The sequence below is a fragment of the Ailuropoda melanoleuca genome, chromosome 4, assembly GCF_002007445.2.
Source record: "Ailuropoda melanoleuca isolate Jingjing chromosome 4, ASM200744v2, whole genome shotgun sequence".
Lineage (NCBI taxonomy): Eukaryota > Metazoa > Chordata > Mammalia > Carnivora > Ursidae > Ailuropoda > Ailuropoda melanoleuca.
This window is the reverse complement of record NC_048221.1, coordinates 6,388,632-6,407,034: the sequence shown is the minus strand read 5'-3', so window position 1 is coordinate 6,407,034 and position 18,403 is coordinate 6,388,632. Positions and strand designations below refer to the sequence as shown.

Below are 18,403 nucleotides of genomic sequence, written 5' to 3'. Positions count from 1 at the left end.
GGTCACCAGTTCTGGGGCAGAAGCCGGTACAACTTTCACAACGCTGACTGTTTCTCCAGGTCAACTGGAGACCACAGCCTTGTGGGTTACCCATTCTGGGACAGAAGCCAGTTCAGCTGTTCCAACTCAGACTGAGTCCCCACATAAGCCAGATATAACAGTCTCATCGGTCACCCATTCTGCAGAGACCAGCCCAACTGTCCCCACAACACCTGCAGTTTTTTCCAAAAGTGAACCAGACACCACACACTCAGTCACCACCAGTCTTGGGACAGAAGCCAGTTCAGTTGTTCCCGCTTCCAACCATCTCCCCTGGTGTACCAGATACGGTGACCTCCCAGGTCCCTAGTTCTGAGACAGACGCCAACATGACTATTCCAAGTCTGACTCTTTCTCCTGGTGAACCAGCAACCACAGCCTCGTTGGTCACCCAGTCCAGCGCAAAGACAAGCACAAGTTTTCCTGGCTCCACTGCTTTTCCTCATTTTCCCGGGACCATAGCCTCACCATCCATCCGGCCTGAGTCGGAGACTAGTGCAGCTCTTCCAATTCAGACTGTTTCCCTCGGTCCGGCCGAAATAACATCCCTCACCACACCTGTGACCGAGACCAGCAGAGCTGATCTAGGTCCAACTGTCTCACTTGGTGTCCCTGCAGAAACAGCCTCCCTCTCCACCCATCCTGGCACACACATCAGCACAACTATTTCCACGTCAACTCTTTCCCCCATTTTAGTGGCGACCACAGGCTTACTGGCCACCAGCCCTGCATCAGATGCCAGCACAGGTGTCCCAACGTTGACGGCTGGTGTTCTGGGGCCTGTCAGTACCCCTGCAACCACTGGTGAGCCTCACACCTTAACTTCCTGGGGCACAGAACCCTCACCACCTGTCACCTCGGGTGGACTCCCTGAATTGTCCAAGACTGTGGCGGGGAACACTGTGACTTTGATAGCATCAGAGACCCCAACACCACCTAAAACCAGTCACAGAGAAGGACTGAGTAGGACCACTGTCCTGAAAACCACAACTCTTGAGACCACTAATTTAGCTGCTACAGGCTCAGGCCCCATCCCGGCAGAGACCACAGCCGCCTCCAGTACATCAGCAGGAAGTCCCTTTGTCCCTGAGACCTCAACTGGGATGTCCACCTTGACCTCTCTGAGTGTGACTTCAGAAACAAGTAAGAATGACTTTTTTTACTGTGGTAAAAATGTATATACACTATAAAATCCGCCATTCGAAATGTACAATTCAGTGGCATTAATTATATTCAGCATGTTGTATAAATATTATCCTATCTTTCTCCAACACTTGTCACCCCAAACAGGATCTGTGTACCCATTAGTTTTCCTTCCCCACTTCCCTCAGCCCCTGGTAACTCTAATTCACTTCTGTCTTCTTGAATTTGCCTATTTTAGGTATGTCATGTATGTGGAATCATGCAGTGTGTGTGTGTCTGGCTTATTTCACTGAGTGCAGTGTCATCGCGTTGTAGTGTGTATCAGAACTTCATTGCTGTTTATGGATGAATGACTTTCCATCGTATGGATGGACCACATTTCATCTGTCTGTTCGTCTGTTGATGGGCACTCGGGCTGTTTCCACCTTTTGGGCACTGTGGGTAATGCTGCTATGAATGTGGGTGTGCATGTATCTGTTTGAGTCCCTGTTTCCAATCCTTTGGGGTACATACCTAGAGAAAGAGTTGCTTGGTCATGTGATGTACCAGTTCGTTAGGGCAACAGTAATGAAGTGCCAAACATGGGGTGCCTGGAACAGTAGAAATGTATCAGATCTGGAGGCTGGAGGGGACCCTGGGAGAATGCGTAGAACATGAACCTTGGAGACATCCTCTCTGCAGGGGGTGGTAAGGGAGCTGGGGTATTTATCCACCAACTCCCATCGGTCATTGCTAGTGGGGTGCTCCCTGGGCCTGTTCCCCCAAGATGAAGAGATGCAGGTGCTACCGTGTGCCAAAATGGTAAGAGCCGAGGGGAAGTGGGAGGAGGGTGACCAGCTCATCCTGGTTTTCCCAAGACTTGTCACCTTTCCAACTGGACGTCTGCATCCCAGGAACTCACATAGTCCTGGGAAAACTGGGATGGTTGGTCACCCTGTGTGGGAGGGTCTTGAACAGCAAGCCAGTCTAGGCTAAACCCCAGCTCTGCGCTGGCGTTCAGGCGTGTCCTTGGAGCCTTCCCTCCCACCCCCAGCCCAGGCCTGACTCAGGACTGGACTCATTTACTCTTCCCACTTCCACAGCTGCAGTTCCTTTCTTGACGCCTTTTACTGTCAACATCACCATCACCAACCTGCATTACACAGAGGACATGGAAAACTCGGGCTCTGAGATATTCAGTGCCACTGAGAGAGACCTGCAGCACCTGGTGAGAGCCCCCCTCCAATGCTCACCTTGTCCCAAGCCTGCCACACCCCAGAGTCTTGGCCCCTCCAGCACATCACCCTCTCATTTGTTCCCAGCTCAGGACTCTGTTCAGAAACAGCAGTGTTGGTTCCCTCTATGCTGGCTGCAGGCTGACCTTGCTCAGGTAAGGCTTCTTCCAAAGCGCCTACAGAACCCCAATTCTCTCCCTTTCTGGTCCCCCACATCCCAGTCAACCACAGCCTTGGGGCTTTGCCAAGAGGCAGCGTATCATAGTGGACCCAAAGTGTCTGGGTTTGAACCCTTGCTCTCCCATCTGCTAGCTCTGTGACCTTGGGCAAGTTGCATAACTTCTCTGTTCTTCAATCACATTATCTGTAAAGCAGTGGGGTTATCATTGGGGTTATTAATCACTCATTGCAATGCCTGGCCCATCGTGAACACTCGATAAGATCCCATAGTGTTAGCCAGTGTAGTATCTTTGCCAACTGCATCCCCAGAATCCCTGACACTCTCCCTGCCCCAGCTCATATGTACCCTATTGGCGACAAACCCTGGACGCTGCAGTTGTGCAGTATATTCCTTGAAAAGGGATAGGGACCTTCCCAAAGGATGTTATATAGAACCAAAGGGAAAAATAAACCAAGTGTTGAATATGGTAAGGATATATTGCAATTTAAAAACTCCAAAATAGACCTGAACTCTAAGAAATGGCCCGTTTTCTATTCTCTGTCTATGCCCATTTGGTGTTCCCTGAGGTCATTTCCTTACATTTCACAACCCTATGACCTCTCCTTGGGGTCCTGCATCCAGCCAATGCAGGTCATCCTGCTAGAGACGTGGGTCCTCTACTCACATGACATCACGAGAAGAGGTTCCTGGAGTGTTACAGACCAAAACCGTCCTAAATGAGCTCCACCCACCACACCTACCCCCATTGCCCCATGAGATGGGCGAATCAATAAGATAGTATTGCCCATAAAATATGCCACCCAGAAATCTATGTGATGTACGTGTTTTCATTCATTTCATCTTTACAACAATATGGTTATTATCCCACATTGCAGAAGAGAACACTGGGGCTCAGAGTAGTCAAGTTCCTTGAGAGGAGCTAGGATTGGAACCCAGAGCTTCTAGTTTTTAAGTCCCTCCTTTTAACCACGATACAGCAGTGCTCAAGGTCGCTGGGCTCAACAGCTTACATCTTTAAGAGTACTCAGAACTCCAGTGAGCCTTTGGACTTGAGGGTTGTATCTGCCAGTATTTACTGAATTAGAAATTAAAACAAATGTTATAAATATGTATTCATTAATTTATTAAAAGTAATAAATCTATTACATGTTAACACAAGTAACATAATTTTTATGAATAGCAATATTTCCTCCCCCCACCAAAAAAAAGTATAATAAGAAGAGAGCCGTTGTTTACATTTTTGCAGATCTTTTTAAAGTCTGGTTTAGGAGAAGACAGTAGGATATCTGCTTCTGCATTTAATCTTTTACAATATTTCGCTTTGTGGCCTCTGGAAAACATTTCACAGTATACTCCTGAGAGAATAAAAGTTAAAATAATGTCTTGGCATGCATATGAAAATATTTTTACTTGGTGGATTCTCTGTAAGAGTTTAGGAATACCGGGAGTCCCTGAGCCACACTGTGAGAACCATGCTTTAAGGCTTCAGAGGGGAGGGGGGTGGGGGAATGGGATAGACTGGTGATGGGTTGTAAGGAGGGCACGTATTGCATGGTGCACTGGGTGTTATACGCAACTAATGAATCATCGAACTTTACATCGGAAACCAGGGATGTACTGTATGGTGACTAACATAATATAATAAAAAAATATTATTATAAATAAATAAATAAATAAATAAATAAATAAATAAATAAATAGCTAGCATGGATAATAGCAAGAATTCCCAGGCACAGGAGGGAGGGGATCTTTCTTCCTGTAAAGCCCCTGCTCTGGGTGAATCACTGTAGGTTCAGCTTAAATTCAGGACAAAAGTATTTTTGAACCACATTGCCCCATATCACCTGTTAATTCATTTTCTCTGTTTTTCTCCAAACTTGGTTGCCTGCCCCAAAGTTGCACCCGAGGGGCTGACCTCAGCCCTGGGATTCACCAACTTGAAACATAAGTCTTCCCTTCAGGGCCACAGAGATGACTCACTCACCTCCAAGGTCTTCAGTCCTTTGCTGTTCCCTTCCATACGCTGCCTGGGCTCACGATTCTCATTTCCTCCCTGGGAGCTCCACACCTGCAATCTTCTGGCCCCCACAGGGCTCAGCTCCTGGAGGGGACGCCATCTGTACTTACCTTCTTGAGTGGACAGGGACTGTGCTGGGTGCTGGTAGTTGAAACAATGAGCGTGAACCAATTAATAAAAAGATTGGGGAGCAAAAGAAGAAAACTAGGTACAGAGTAGGCCTGGAGAACACTGCACTTAAGGTGTGGTGGTCTGGATCCCCATATGAGAGAGAAAAAGATGTGTTTGAGACAGCAGGTGAAACCCGGAGAAGACTGCTAACGTAAACACCACGGGGTACAATTGAAGGAAGGAGTTGTCAAGAGTGCCCCACTCTCAACTGTCTCTGCACATCCCTATTCCTGTGTCCCTCCTTCCCCAGGGCTGAAAAGGACGGAACAAGCACCAGAATGGACGCAGTCTGCACCTACCGCCCAGATCCCACAGGCTTCAGGCTGGACAGAGAGCGGCTGTACTGGGAGCTAAGCCAGCAGACCTATGGTGTCACGCGGCTGGGCCATTACACCCTGGACAGGGACAGTCTCTGTGTCAACGGTGAGTACCTCCATTGCTGTTGGGGTCTCCTTGCAGTGCAGTTTCTCAGTACCTGTGTTTATAGTTTTGGGCCAACCTAGAATTTCCATAGGGAATTCTCTTCCATCAGAATAGCTACAGAGCAACATTTTTCCCTCCCTCCCTTCCTTCCTTTTCTCCTTCTCCTTCTTCTTCTCCCTCTCCCTCTTTTCTTTCATTCTTTTTCTTTCTTTCTTTCTTTCTTTCTTTCTTTCTTTCTTTCTTTCTTTCTTTCCTTCCTTCCTTCTTATAAAACTAATATTTATTTTGTACACTGTCATTTTAAATATTAGAAACTTTGAGAATGAAAGTGGTTTTGGGGGGGGAGTATTCTTTTTTTTTTTTTAAAGATTTTATTTATTTATTCAACAGAGATAGAGACAGCCAGCGAGAGAGAACACAAGCAGGGGGAGTGGGAGAGGAAGAAGCAGGCTCATAGCGGAGGAGCCTGACGTGGGGCTTGATCCCAGAACGGCAGGATCACGCCCTGAGCCGAAGGCAGACGCTTAACCGCTGTGCCACCCAGGCGCCCCTGGGGGGGAGTATTCTTAAGAACCTTCTTATCACATTATTTACAATACAGAGCTTGCCTTTTTCTATGCCAGGGTGAATTGTCATATTATTTTCTAAATTTCAATCAGATTCTAGCATTTTACGCTGTGTGCTTTCAGTATGGTAAACTGTCTCTGAAAATTTCATTAATGTGAAGTTTTGTTTGCCGATGTCACTTCCTTTTTTATTACAACTCTCCTTGTGAATGCTGGTAAGTTTGTCTTCACTACATTCCTCTGGTTGCACAAATGAAGTCTCTCGAATATCAGCAGTGTGCACATTCCGTGGTCAGTTAATTTGTCTCTAAGTCCTACTATTATTTGTTTTTATTTTATTTAAGTTCTTAAAAAATTCCAGTTAGTTAGCAGACAGTGTTCTATTAGTTTCAGGTGCGCAGTATAGTGATTCGACACTTTCATCCGCACCTAATGCTCACAGAACAGCTTCCAAGGTCTGGAAATACAGGCTCCCTGCATCATCTTTGCAGTGACCTTTCACAGAAACCCAACTGGAGCCTGAACCCATCAGGGAAGGAAGAGGGTAAAGCGAGCCCAAGGTGGCTGTTGGCGTTCACTCCTCTCCGACAGCCAACGAGTGCCCAAGGTGGTGACCGATCTGCTTCTTTCTGTTATGACAGTCTGTGGCCCTTTGCTCATCCTCAGGGGCCGTCCGGACTCCACCCCACCTGAGAATCAAACCTAAAGCCGTTGGCAATGCTTTTAGCAGTAAACCCCTCCTCAACAATGCTCTTAGCAACAAAACCCACAGTAACACCTGCACTCAAGGCTAATATTTATTGAGGGATGCCTGTGATCCGGAACGTTGAGTGTGTTACGTTTTACAAATCCTGTCCAGCGCTCTGATGTATTGTGTATATTTTACAGAGAAGCAAGAAAGGCTCAAGGAGGAAATCCGCTTTCCCAAGATCAGACAACTAACCTAAGTGGTAGCATCAGGACTCAAACCCTAAGTTGGCTCTAAGGCCCTGAAGAGGCCCCCTCGCTACTAGGCTACACTGCAGGCTAACCCGGCTAGAGCAAGCCTCAAATCTCAGGATGGGAAGGCATATCAAGGAGCTTCCGATACAACCATTTAAACTAATGCTGAATTAATTACGTCCCCACGGTGTTGCCTTTGATATTGTCTACATTGTCTTTCTATCTGGATTAAAACCTGTATTATATTTCAATAGTCCTCGAGAACGACTTTAAGCTGTAGCTGACAGCGTGGCTTTGGGTGATTTACGGGTCTTCCTTTAAGTGCTGGTTCTTGGGTTTTTGCTCACCCCGTGGCCCTGGACAAGCCGGGCAACCTCTAGGCTTCAGTGTCTATTTTTAGAATGGAATTTTTATTTTTATTTTTTTAAAAAGATTTTACTTATTTATTTGACAGAGATAGAGACAGCCAGCGAGAGAGGGAACACAAGCAGGGGGAGTGGGAGAGGAAGAAGCAGGCTCCCAGCGGAGGAGCCTGATGTGGGGCTCGATCCCATAACAGGGATCACGCCCTGAGCCGAAGGCAGACGCTTAACCGCTGTGCCACCCAGGCGCCCCTAGAATGGGATTTTTAAAAACGTCATTTAAGATTACTGTAAAGGTCAAATGAGATATAACCTGAATAAGTAAACCACAGGGCTGTCTCCACTAGGTCCAGTCTCGAAGAAGAGTTTCATTTCAAGAAACCCGGTCAGACCACCAAATATGCAATAGGTCTAAGTTTTACTTGCGTTCCTTACAGAGCATCAGAGAGGAGTCCGTCCATGATCCAGAACCATATGTATTCAAACCCTCTTTTCCCCAATTCCCTCTTACTCTCCGGCTTTATACTCTCTGGTTGACTCCCACGTCTGTCTGCCTGTCTCACTCTCTCACCGTCATGATCTCAGTTCCACATTACGGAAGTCCAGGAACTACGTCCAAGATCACGCTGTCTCTGAAGAGTGGGGTAGCAGGATAAACTCAGAGATCAAGGACAGAGTTATATTTAATTGGCATAGAAAACACAAATAAGGCTGGAAACACTCTCATAAAGTTGTTGCTGGTATCATTTGATGAGGTCAATGTGGTCCCAGGCACCTAGTGAACCCCACAAGATGAGGGGTATTTTGGTCGTCATCGTCTTTGTGGTTGATGACCACGAGGACGACACAGCAGGGAGCACGGGAGTTCCAGGCAGTTAACTCATAAAGACTTGACGAGTCTCAGAGAAAGCACTTGAGAAAGTTCGTGTTGTGTGTTTCAAGTCCTACCCCTCACCCTTTTCTTAACCTCCTCCCACCAGCTTACTCTTCCTCTCTGGCTCTCTCTGCAGGTTTTAACCATCAGTACTGGATCCCCACCACCAGCAGTAAGTCACAAGGGCCCAGATACCCCTGCACCCCTGGGACACTTTGTCCCTATGCCTGCTCCCCACACCACCCTCTGGGTTCTTAGCCCCAGAACAGCGCCAGACCACCCACTAGTGATGCAAGCTCCTGTCAACAGCCCTGTGTTCTCATCCTCTCACTGCTTCATGACTGGGCCCAACAATTTATATCCATGTTGTGTTCTTTCATTCCTTCAGCTCCCCTGACTTCCACAGCCTCTTCAGGACTCCCTGCATCTCTGCCTCCCACCTCCAGCTCTACAGGTAGGAGTCTACCCTCTGAGTCCCAGGAAACTTCAGCTCCTGTTCTGGTTGGTGAATCTCTGCATGGTGGGACCCTGCTGCCCACCCAGCCCCAGCCTGTCCCACTGTCTCCCTTGCTCCCTCATCTCTGGCCATACCAGCCTCATTTCTGTTCTTCCAGGGACCAAGCCTTCTTCCCTCCTCAGGGCCTTTGCTCTCATTGTAATGCGAACTCAGCTCTGTTCCTGGTTTCTCTTGGTCCTTCGGATTCAGGCCGGTTGGCTCTTGCTCAGACATCCTCCCATAAAGCAGCATTTCCCCATAACCCGCACATGGATGGGATCAAATCGCTATTCTCTCTCTATGATCATTTCCATCTTGGAAATGACTACTGTTTGGATTTCTTGACTGCTCAAGCATTTGTGGCCCAAGGTCTGAGCACAGAATGTCTTGGTCCCTCCTCTTCCCGCCAAGCTGTCGATGACAGGTCAGCCTTTGGACACTCTGGGATGAGAGGATTGAGGTTTCCTTTTGAGCTGACATGATACATCTAACGTGGAGCTCCCCTCTCCTCCCTTGGCTGGCTGAGGAGGGAGAAGATCCCAGATGACCTATCTCAGGCTACACCCACTGGCTACTACGGACAGAGAGACGGCACCAGTCCCTTCCCCCTAACATACAGCTCAGGCCTAAGACTGTGCTGGGTCTCCCCCTCTCTCCCTCCAGCTGCAGGTGTGGGTCCCACCCCGGTGCCATTCACCCTCAACTTCACCATCACCAACCTGCTCTGCACCCCAGACATGAGGCGCCCGGGCTCCTTGAAGTTCAACTCCACTGAGAGGGCCCTGAGTCGCCTGGTAAGAGCCTGACCAGGCCTTCCTTGGCCTGCCTTGTCCTTGAGCCACCCAGTCACCTCAGCCCCTCCCGCTCACCTCTTTCCTTCCTCCGCAGCTTGGTCCCTTGTTCAAGAACACCAGTATTGGTCCTCTGTACTCTGGCTGCAGACTGACCTTGCTCAGGTGAGACATCTCTCCCCTACAACATGAAGGCTTGCACCGTCACAAGCAAGTTCACCTGGAGGTCAGGACCTGAACAGAGCAACTAGAAGAATCATAAATGGCTGCGGCCTTCCAGGAATTCAGATAGAAGGCATCCACTCTGGCTGAGTGTATCAGAGAGGGCTTCCTGAAAGAGGTGGCTGTCAAAAAAAGGTCTTAAATTACTTGGATAAGCAGAGCCATGGAGCATTCATGCTCACTAGCCAGAAAGGGCAGCACTGACTCATTAGGCAGACATGAAATGAGGTCCCTCAGGCCATGCCCTGTGACAGGTGCTAAGGGCACTGAGAGAATCAGTCATAGGCCTTTGCTCGAGGTACCCACAGTATAGAGAGGACAGCAGCCATACGGACTTAGAACCGTAATGGGAACGGGATTGGTATGATGATAAAGCACTACACAGAGGCCACAGGAGCCTGAAGATAGACTTTCAGTTCACTGTGAGGGAGTTGAGCGGACACAGGCTGGAGAAGGTGACGCCCGGACTGAATGAACATTAGCCAGAAGGAACTTCGGCAAAGGTATTTCAAGGGGCTTAGCTCTCAGATCTGTGGGCACCATGGATGTCAGCAGGGCCTTGCCGTGATGTCCTTTGTCTTAAGTAGTGCACCGGTAGATACGGGGATGAGAGAGTTGGATGTGAGGATGGGACAGGAGGTGGGGAAACCTGTGGGATGTTGAGCTGGACCTGGATGTGGCTTGGACTAGGGGACCAAGGATAGGGGAAAGTCCAGGATGCTTCCACCTGTTTGGCTCTACATGTTTGGCTCATCCTAGATGAAAAGGTCCCAGAAAAGAATGCATATGAGGAACCAGACAAGACCCAGTAAGAAAAACGTCATAAAACCAATGCTGGGGCGGGGGGCGGCAAGACGAAGGCGAGAGCTGAACAAAGTATATAACTCTCCCACATCTCAGCATGCCCCTACTCCCATGTCCCTACCACCCTAGGACTGAGAAGGGCGGAGCGGCAACTGGAGTGGACGTCGTCTGCACCTACCATCCTGACCCCGTAGGCCCCAGGCTGAACAGAGAAGAACTATACCAGGAGCTGAGTCAGCTGACCCACGGTGTCACGTGGCTGGGCACCTACAGCCTGGACAGAGACAGTCTCTATGTCAATGGTGAGTGTCTGTGCTGCGGTTCGGGTCTCCAGTCCCACGATTCTTTATGCCAGTAGTTCTCAACTGGGATGATTCTGCTCCCCGGGGGGCAGTAGCAATGTCTGGAGATATTTCATGTCATAACTGGAGTGGCACTAGTGACGTCCGGTGGGTAGAGGCCAGGGGTGCTGACAAACATCCCGCAATACGCCGTGCAGCCCTCCACCATGAAGTCTCCAGACCAGACTGTCAATAATGCTGAATTTGAGAAATTGCGGTATACACACTTGCAGTTCGGATGCAAACCTAGCATTTCCCTGGGGACTCATTTTTGAATGCTTACCACACCATGGGAGGCTGATTTCCTTTTCACCTCCTGGATGACATCTTTCTTCCTCTTTATTTCCGCTGCTTCCCATAGGAGCCTAACTGCAGCGTGCAGACTCTAGGGAAAGAAGTGGGCGATACAGAGCTCTGTGGCTAAGGTTTCTGAATGGGCAGCAGGTGACATCGCCAGCCCTCACCCCATGTCATTCCCTCCATCATGACAACCAATGTGCTAAGTTCGCGCGGGCCGGTCAGAGCTACATGCACTTCATGAGATAACATCACACTCAGCACATACTCCATGAATAATAACTACGTACACAACACCACTGGCAAAAATGCCCCTAAGAGCAATGTGAACACCGAGAATAGTAACTGTAATTGTGGCTAATTCTTTTTTTTTAAAGGATTTTACATATTTATTTGAGAGAGAGCACAAGCAGGGGAGCAGCAGGCAAAGGGAGAGGGAGAGGCAGGCTCCCCGCAGAGCGGAGAGCCGGAAGTGGGGCTCGATCCCAGGACCCTGGGATCATGATCTAAGCCGAAGTTAGTTGTTTAACCCACTGAGCCACCCAAGCATTAATTAGGACTAATTCTTATCGAAACGTTCTTATGCGCCACAAATTGTGATAAAGTATTCATTTGTATTATCTCGTATTAATCTTACCCAAAATGCTGTGAGTTTTTATAGTCATTTTTACAGACGGAGCCATCTTGCATTCAGACAGGAAGTCATTTGCCTGAGATAATCCAGCCATCATGCATGACAGAGTCAAGACTCAAACAAAGCAGGATTGAATCTAGATCCCAAGTTCCTAAGCACAAGGCAACACCGCAGACCATCCAGAAAGAGAAAGCCTCAAATCTCAGGACAGGAAGGGGCATGAATGACTTCTAACCTAAAAATCTAACCCAATGCTTGATTAGTTATTTCCCCTGTATATCAACTTGGAGATTTCCTTAAAGCAATGGCTAATTGCTTGAGGGTTGGTGAGTGTCAGATCTGTTTTATGTGATGTTGGACAAGCTGTGCAACCTCTCTAGGCTTTAATATCCCATTTTCAGAATGGAACAAACATACATACCATGCAGGATTGTCCTGAGAGCCAAATGAGAGAGTTCAGGAATAACCCAAGTAAATCGCAAGGCTCCCTTGGTCCAGTCTTCACTCCTACCCCTCACAGAGCATCCAAGGAGATGACCATGACTCAGAGAAACACTCATGAAAAATTTTCTTTTCCCCAATTCCTTTCAGACTCCAATTTTTATACCACCCATCTGACCTCTAATTTGCTTCTCATGTTCATTACCCTAGCCCATTTCCAAAGTTTCTCTAATATTCCAAATCACAGGTACATTCCCTCTCCTCCATCTTGTTCACCTCCACAGACCACTCTCTCAACCTGGCACAATTTTGTCACTCCTACATCACAAAAAAACTCCAGAAACTAAGCTAGAAAGAGAAAGTCATACTGTCATAAAATTTTTTGAAGGGAGAGAAGCTGAGAGAGCAGGAAGTTACCTTTGTGGACTGAAAGGACATCAGTAAGGCTGGGAACACACTTGTTTGTCAATTTGTCCCATTTCCGTGTCATGTGTCGTTCAGCATTATTTCTGGTGCATAGTACACTCCCAGTAAATAGGGACAGCCCTTACTATTGTATTTTTATTTTGGCAATAATAACAGTGAAGATGTTCATCATTATTTGCAAAGGACAAAGCACGTAAGGGCACTGAATAAAATGTAGTCATTATCGTTCACTTATAAATCTCAGCAAGCTTGTTAATGAATTTCATCTCTAGGTCTACCTTCTATGCCTTCTTAACTCTTACCCATTATAACAGTCCTTTACTCCTTCCTGCAGGTTATAACCATCGGTACTGGACCCCTACCACCAGCAGTGAGTACTCAAGACTGGGAAATTTCAATGTCCGCTGGACCATTATTCCCCAAAGCACATTCTTCTGGAGAGAACCTGCCAATGCTCCCTTCCTAAGTGTCCAGCCTCCTTAAGTGTATTATGAAGATAATACAAATGTCTCCGAGGAGCCCCAAACTCACCCAGGGTTTTGCTCTGAGTCCAAAGAGAAGCCCAAATTCTAATGAACAGCTTCTGTCCCACATTCCTTCGGGATGAGACTTAATTTTTCCCATGTTTTTTTTTTTTCTCAGCTCCAGTGACTTCTACGTTCTCTCCAGAATCTTCCACAACTCTGTCCCCCATCCTCAGCTCTACAGGTAGGAGTCTGCTCTCTGGGACCTGTGAAACTTCAACTCCACACGGTCGAGTTGCCGTCAACCACCTGGCCTCAGCCTGTCCTACTCACTCTCTCCCTCACTCTCTGAGCTTTGGCCACATCAGACACTTGTCTGTTCCTCTAGTGTCCTCACCTCTGTCTGGACTTTATACCAGCTCTTCCTGGACATCAGCTGCACCTGGCACCTTATTGCTTTTCAAATCTCAGCTCAACCATCACCTTCTTTGAAAGACCCTCCTAGACCTAGTTATGTGCTGTTTATGGCCCATAGGTTTTCTCTATCCACCACCGTAAGTATCTTCTCATGGAATTTACGACTGTTGGCTTTATTCACTCTTTATGTCTTTGTCACCTTGAAGCTGAGCATCTAGCCTGCACTTACTTTGTATTTATGGATTGGATGAATGGCTGAATGCAGCGACCTTGTATATGTCCACATTTGTGGATTCTCTTTGAACATCCAGAAAATCATTCGGGATCTCAGTCATGAACTTGGTTCTTGCTCTGTCCCTTCATCTTCCCCAGATGAGGGCTCTTGTGTCTCCAGGAACCTGCACAGGGGCTCGATTTATGTCGGGAAACCTGTCTTATTCCAACTCTTAAGATTTATTTTAAAAATTGGGTCTATGGGTATTTTTCAAGCTGACGTCATGACTCAGGCTGAGCGTCCTTGACCTTTAATGCTTCCATGGAAGTCTGGAGTTGTGGGATACAAGCTGGTGTCCTATAATTTGAATTCTGCCTTCTGGCATTCTGTGTTTCATGGGTCATGACCCTGCAAGCTTTTTACAAGTCTTAGACAGAATGCACACTCCCCACGTCCTTACTGCTCCACCCTGATCAACTCAACCATTTCTGTGACAGGCCTAACTCCTACAAGCTTGTAAATATGTGAAATGTGCCATTGACCGAGTCATTCCACAATTGATGACATCATTTTTCTATAGACGCATTCAAGATTTCTTCTTCATCTTTGGTTTTCAGAAGTTTGAGTATGATGAATCTGAGCATGGGTTTCTTTCAGTTTTTACTGCTTGGGATTTTTGAAGCTACCTATATCTGAAAATGTATGTTTTCAAGAAATTTGGGAAAGTTTTAGCTACTATTTCTTTTTTTTCCCCAGTTATACCAGTGTCATTTATTTAGAAAATTTCTTTCTCCATTAAATTGTATAGGTACTCTTGTTGAAAATCAATTCATTGTAAGTGTGAGGATTTGTTTCTAGACTTTCAATTATACCCCATTGATCTACATTTCTATCCTCATCCAGTATCTTACTGTCTTGATTACTGTAGCTTTGTCTGCTGTAATTTTACTTTTTTTGCGTTTTTACTTAAATTCCAGTTAGTTGACATACAATGTTATATTAGTTTCCAGTGTGCAATACAGTGGTTCCGCATTTCCATACAACACCCGGTGCTCATCACAAGTGCACTCCTTAATCCCCATCACCTAGTTCACCCACCCCCCCACCTCCCCTCTGGTGACCATCAGTTCTCTGTAGTTGAGAGTCTGTTTCTTGATTTGCCTCTCTATTTTTTTTCCCTATGCTTGTTTGTTTTGTTTCTTAAATTCCACATATGAGTGAAATCATGTGGTATTTGTCTTTCTCTGACTGACTTATTCCGCAAGCTCCATCCGTGTTGGTGCAAATGGCAAGATTTCATTCTTTTTTTTATGGCTGAATAATATTCATATATATATATACACACACACACATTTATGCACGTATGTATGTGTATATATATGTATTTACGTCTATACGTATGTTACATCTTCTTTACCCATTCATCCGTCGATGGACACTTGGGTTGTTCCCATAGTTTGGCTATCGTAGATAATGCTGTCATCAACATTGCGTGCATGTATCCTTTGAATTAGTGTTTTTGTATTTGGGGGGGGGGTAAATACCCAAGAGTGCAATTATTGGATCATAGGGTAGTTCTATTTTTAACTTTTTGAGGAAACTCCGTACTGTTTTCCAGAGTGGCTGCACCCATTCACATTCCCACCACCAGTGCAGGAGGGCTCCCCTTTCTCCACATCTTCGCTAACACCTGCTGTTTCTTGTAGTTTTGATTTTAGCCATTCTGACAGGTGGGAGGCGATCTCTCATCGTACTTTTGATTTATACCACACCTGTTTATCCACTTATACGTCAATGGACACTTAGGCTGCTTCCATCTTTTGACTGTTGTGTATAGTGCCGCTATGAACACGGTTGTATGAGCAGAAAGGTATCTATTTTTGAGTCAAAAAAGACATTGTAGGTGTGCTGTTTATTTGTTTGAGGGACTTGGGCAAAATTTACTTTCTCTGAACCTCAGTTTCCCCAACTGTGAAATGGAACTGGTAATACTTAACTCTCAGGATTGCGGCGAGGGTAAGCTGAGATCTTGTAGATGTGTGCCCGGTACAAAGTCTGGCACATGGCTGTTCCTCAGATGAAATTTGTAAAGGGCATCGTCACCCAGTTCAGACCTCTGGCCTTTATTTCTTCATACCCTAATCCCAGGATGACCATACAGTTGTTTTTTTGTTTGTTTGGTTGGTTTGGGGGGGCACTTTTGACAAAGAAAGGGAAGGCTGACATTAATATTTATGTGAGAGCAACATGACTGTCCAGGGAAAACCAGGAGAGGTGGTCAGTCCACGTATAATCCACTCTTCAAAGATGGCTTAATGACACTGAGGCAGGAGTCACTCTCACAGGGAACAGGCTGGACCACTCAGCAGTTGCACATTCTCTCGTGGCCAAGTCAGAAGACGATGCCGGATCTCCGCCCCAGGGGGCAGTGGAGTGACTTTGCTCCTGTTCCTCCCACCAAAATGTCTACCAACTGTTTGTCCTTATACATATTGGGCTAAAAGGTTGAGGTTCTTTTTGCAGCTGGTATCATCCATCCAGTATAGAGTCCCCTCCCCACCTGTAAGTCTGGCTGGACACGAGGGTGACACAGGTGGGGTGGTAACCCTTGGATCTGCTGCTTACAGCCATCCCAGCCCGAGAGCATAACGAACCCTCCTCTCCCTTTCTGGCAGGTGTGAGCCTGTCTCTGGTGCCCTTCACTCTCAACTTCACCATCACCAGCCTGCACTACACAGAGGACATGGGGCTCCCAGGATCTGAGCTATTCAATGCGGTAGAGAGGACCTTGAATCGTCTGGTGAGAGCCCTTCCAATGCCTACCATCCAGTGCCTACTTTTGTTCTGCCCAGCCCCTCAGCCCATCTACTTACCTCCGTGTCTTCCATCTCCAGCTCAAACCCTTGTTCCAGAACAGCAGCATTGGGCCCCTCTATTATGGCTGCAGATTGACCTTGCTCAGGTGAGAACTCCACGGTACACATACAGGCAATGTGCCTGCTGACCACAAGGCGGGCCACCATCCCAGGGACAGCTGACCAGTCTGTGTCACATTGTGTTCCTAACCAGAGAATGCAGAATCCTCTCAGACTCTCCTTCCCAGGTGACAACGTTGGCCTTTTCAGAAAGATCTTTCTCCTGGAACCATCAAGAAAACAACTAGTCAATCATGCCGGCTTTACCACAAGCGAGCCCTAGTTTTCAGCCAGGAGTGATTTCCCTCCCAGGGGATATTTGGCAATGTCTGCAGACATTATTTGCTGTCACACCTCAAGGGCGGGACTTGCTACTGGCATCTCCTGGTGAGGCCAGGTTTGCTGCTAAATATTCGATGAGGCAGAGCACGGTCTCCTGGGAGACCAAGAATTCTCTGACCCAAAATGCGCAGGATGCCAAGGTTGGGAACCTTGCTCTAGGGGATGCATGATTCTCTCTCCTGCGTGTGTCACATTTTGGCTAATGATTGGCCTGCCTGGAACACCTAGCCAGCCCGCCCTTGTACTGTCCCCCCGCAATGACCAAATCCTGCTTTCTGACCTCTCGGAGGTAGACTTGGGATCACTGAGTAGTCACGTACAGTGGTTACATGGTTTTATTTAGAGTCTGACAGGCCTAGCTCCCCTACTTTGAGGCTGTGTGACCCCTACAAGGTACTTGACATCTCTGTGCCTCAGCCTCCACACCTGTCGATCAGAGTGTCTCAGTTTGCTTTCTTGTGCAACACATTTGGCCTATGATTCTGCTGGATGGTGATTTGGCCTGGATTCTGCTGGGAGATTCTCCTGCCCGAGCTGGCTCACCTGATCTCAGAAGGGGCTCATTCATGTGTCCGCAGTCAGCTGCGGGCTGGGATACCTTGGTGCTCCCCCACCTTGTCTCATCCTCCAGCAGGCTAACTTGGGCTCACTTACGTGCTCAGAGTTCCAAGAGCCGCAAGAAAGGGCGAGCCCTGTGGCACACATGCTTTCCAAGCCTCTGCTTGCATCACATTCGTGACCGTCCATTGGCCGATGCCACTTCTGTGGCCAAGCCCAGATTCAAGCGGTGGAGACACAGACTCCGCTTCTGATTGGGGGGAGGAATCTGTGGCCAGTTGTGTGAACATAACGAGGATTAACATGAAAGGTGCTTAGCAAAGGAACTAACATATAGAGAACATGCAGTAAATTATTCTTGACCTTTCCTAGACCCAGGTGCTGAGAATTACTCTCACATGTGGGAGCCCCCACGTGTACACTTGGGTCAGCTTACCCCTGTGCGAGATCTCCCAGTCACTGACCTTTTGTCTGAGGATGGATTGCTCTCAACTCCAAAGATATCCTTGTTCTCCAGCCACCATGCTGTGCCTTCGCTTTCCCCTGGCCTTGAGATTTCTCTGGTTCTGGGATACCACATAGCCCCATGCCCTTCTCCACCCTAGGCTAGCTGCTTGGCCTCACTGTTTCTGTCAAAAGCTCTCAGTCTCTCTCACTCCAAGGTCCATGCACTAAGAACTTTGCGTCTATTAATGCCTGATAAAAATGGCTCCCCTTTCTTGAGCACTTGCTAGGGCTGTGAGGTCTGTCCTGTTCATCTGATAGATGAAAAAATGAGCCACAGAGAGGATGAGAGACTTATCAGAGTCACCCAGCAACCTAGTAGCAGAGCTGGGATTTAAGAAATTTGACATTGCCTATTTTTCACCTGGTCTAAGTCCCCTCCATCATGCTTCTGTTGTTAGCGTGTATGTTGCCTTGTTATGATTGCCATTTTATTTTTTATTTATTTTTTTAAGTTGATTTTTTGGCATTTATTTTATTTTTTTAATTAATTTATTTATTTTTATTTTAATGTTTTTTTTTTATTATATTATGTCTGTCACCATACAGTACATCCCTGGTTTCTGATGTAAAGTTCGATGATTCATTTTGCGTATAACACCCAG

The 18,403-nt window shown here is 47.1% G+C and overlaps 2 protein-coding genes across 2 annotated transcripts in view; both read left to right on the top strand.

Moving 5' to 3' along the window:
* Window positions 1-344: 344 nt before the first annotated feature.
* Window positions 345-16,445, top strand: LOC117801842 (mucin-16-like). The gene is made up of 14 exons (XM_034657719.1): window positions 345-843; window positions 1,060-1,182; window positions 2,265-2,389; window positions 2,484-2,551; window positions 5,016-5,188; window positions 8,069-8,104; window positions 8,321-8,386; window positions 9,092-9,222; window positions 9,317-9,384; window positions 10,375-10,547; window positions 12,719-12,754; window positions 13,027-13,092; window positions 16,155-16,279; window positions 16,374-16,445. Exons 1-14 carry the CDS (start codon window positions 369-371, stop codon window positions 16,443-16,445), a joined length of 1,737 nt encoding a protein of 578 aa, XP_034513610.1. The 5' UTR covers window positions 345-368.
* Window positions 16,446-16,810: 365 nt separating this feature from the next.
* Window positions 16,811-18,403, top strand: part of LOC100473192 (mucin-16) — a 42,441-nt gene continuing 40,848 nt past the window's right edge. The window contains 1 exon segment of the mRNA XM_034660029.1: window positions 16,811-16,876. Within this exon segment, the coding sequence (XP_034515920.1) occupies window positions 16,811-16,876 (66 nt within the window).

Coding starts and splice junctions, on each gene's coding strand:
- LOC117801842 (XM_034657719.1), top strand. CDS start 369: ATGACTATTCCAAGTCTGACTCTTTCTCCTGGTGAACCAGCAACCACA. Junction 8,105..8,320: donor CTGGATCCCCACCACCAGCA/GTAAGTCACAAG, acceptor TCATTCCTTCAG/CTCCCCTGACTTCCACAGCC. Junction 10,548..12,718: donor AGACAGTCTCTATGTCAATG/GTGAGTGTCTGT, acceptor TCCTTCCTGCAG/GTTATAACCATCGGTACTGG.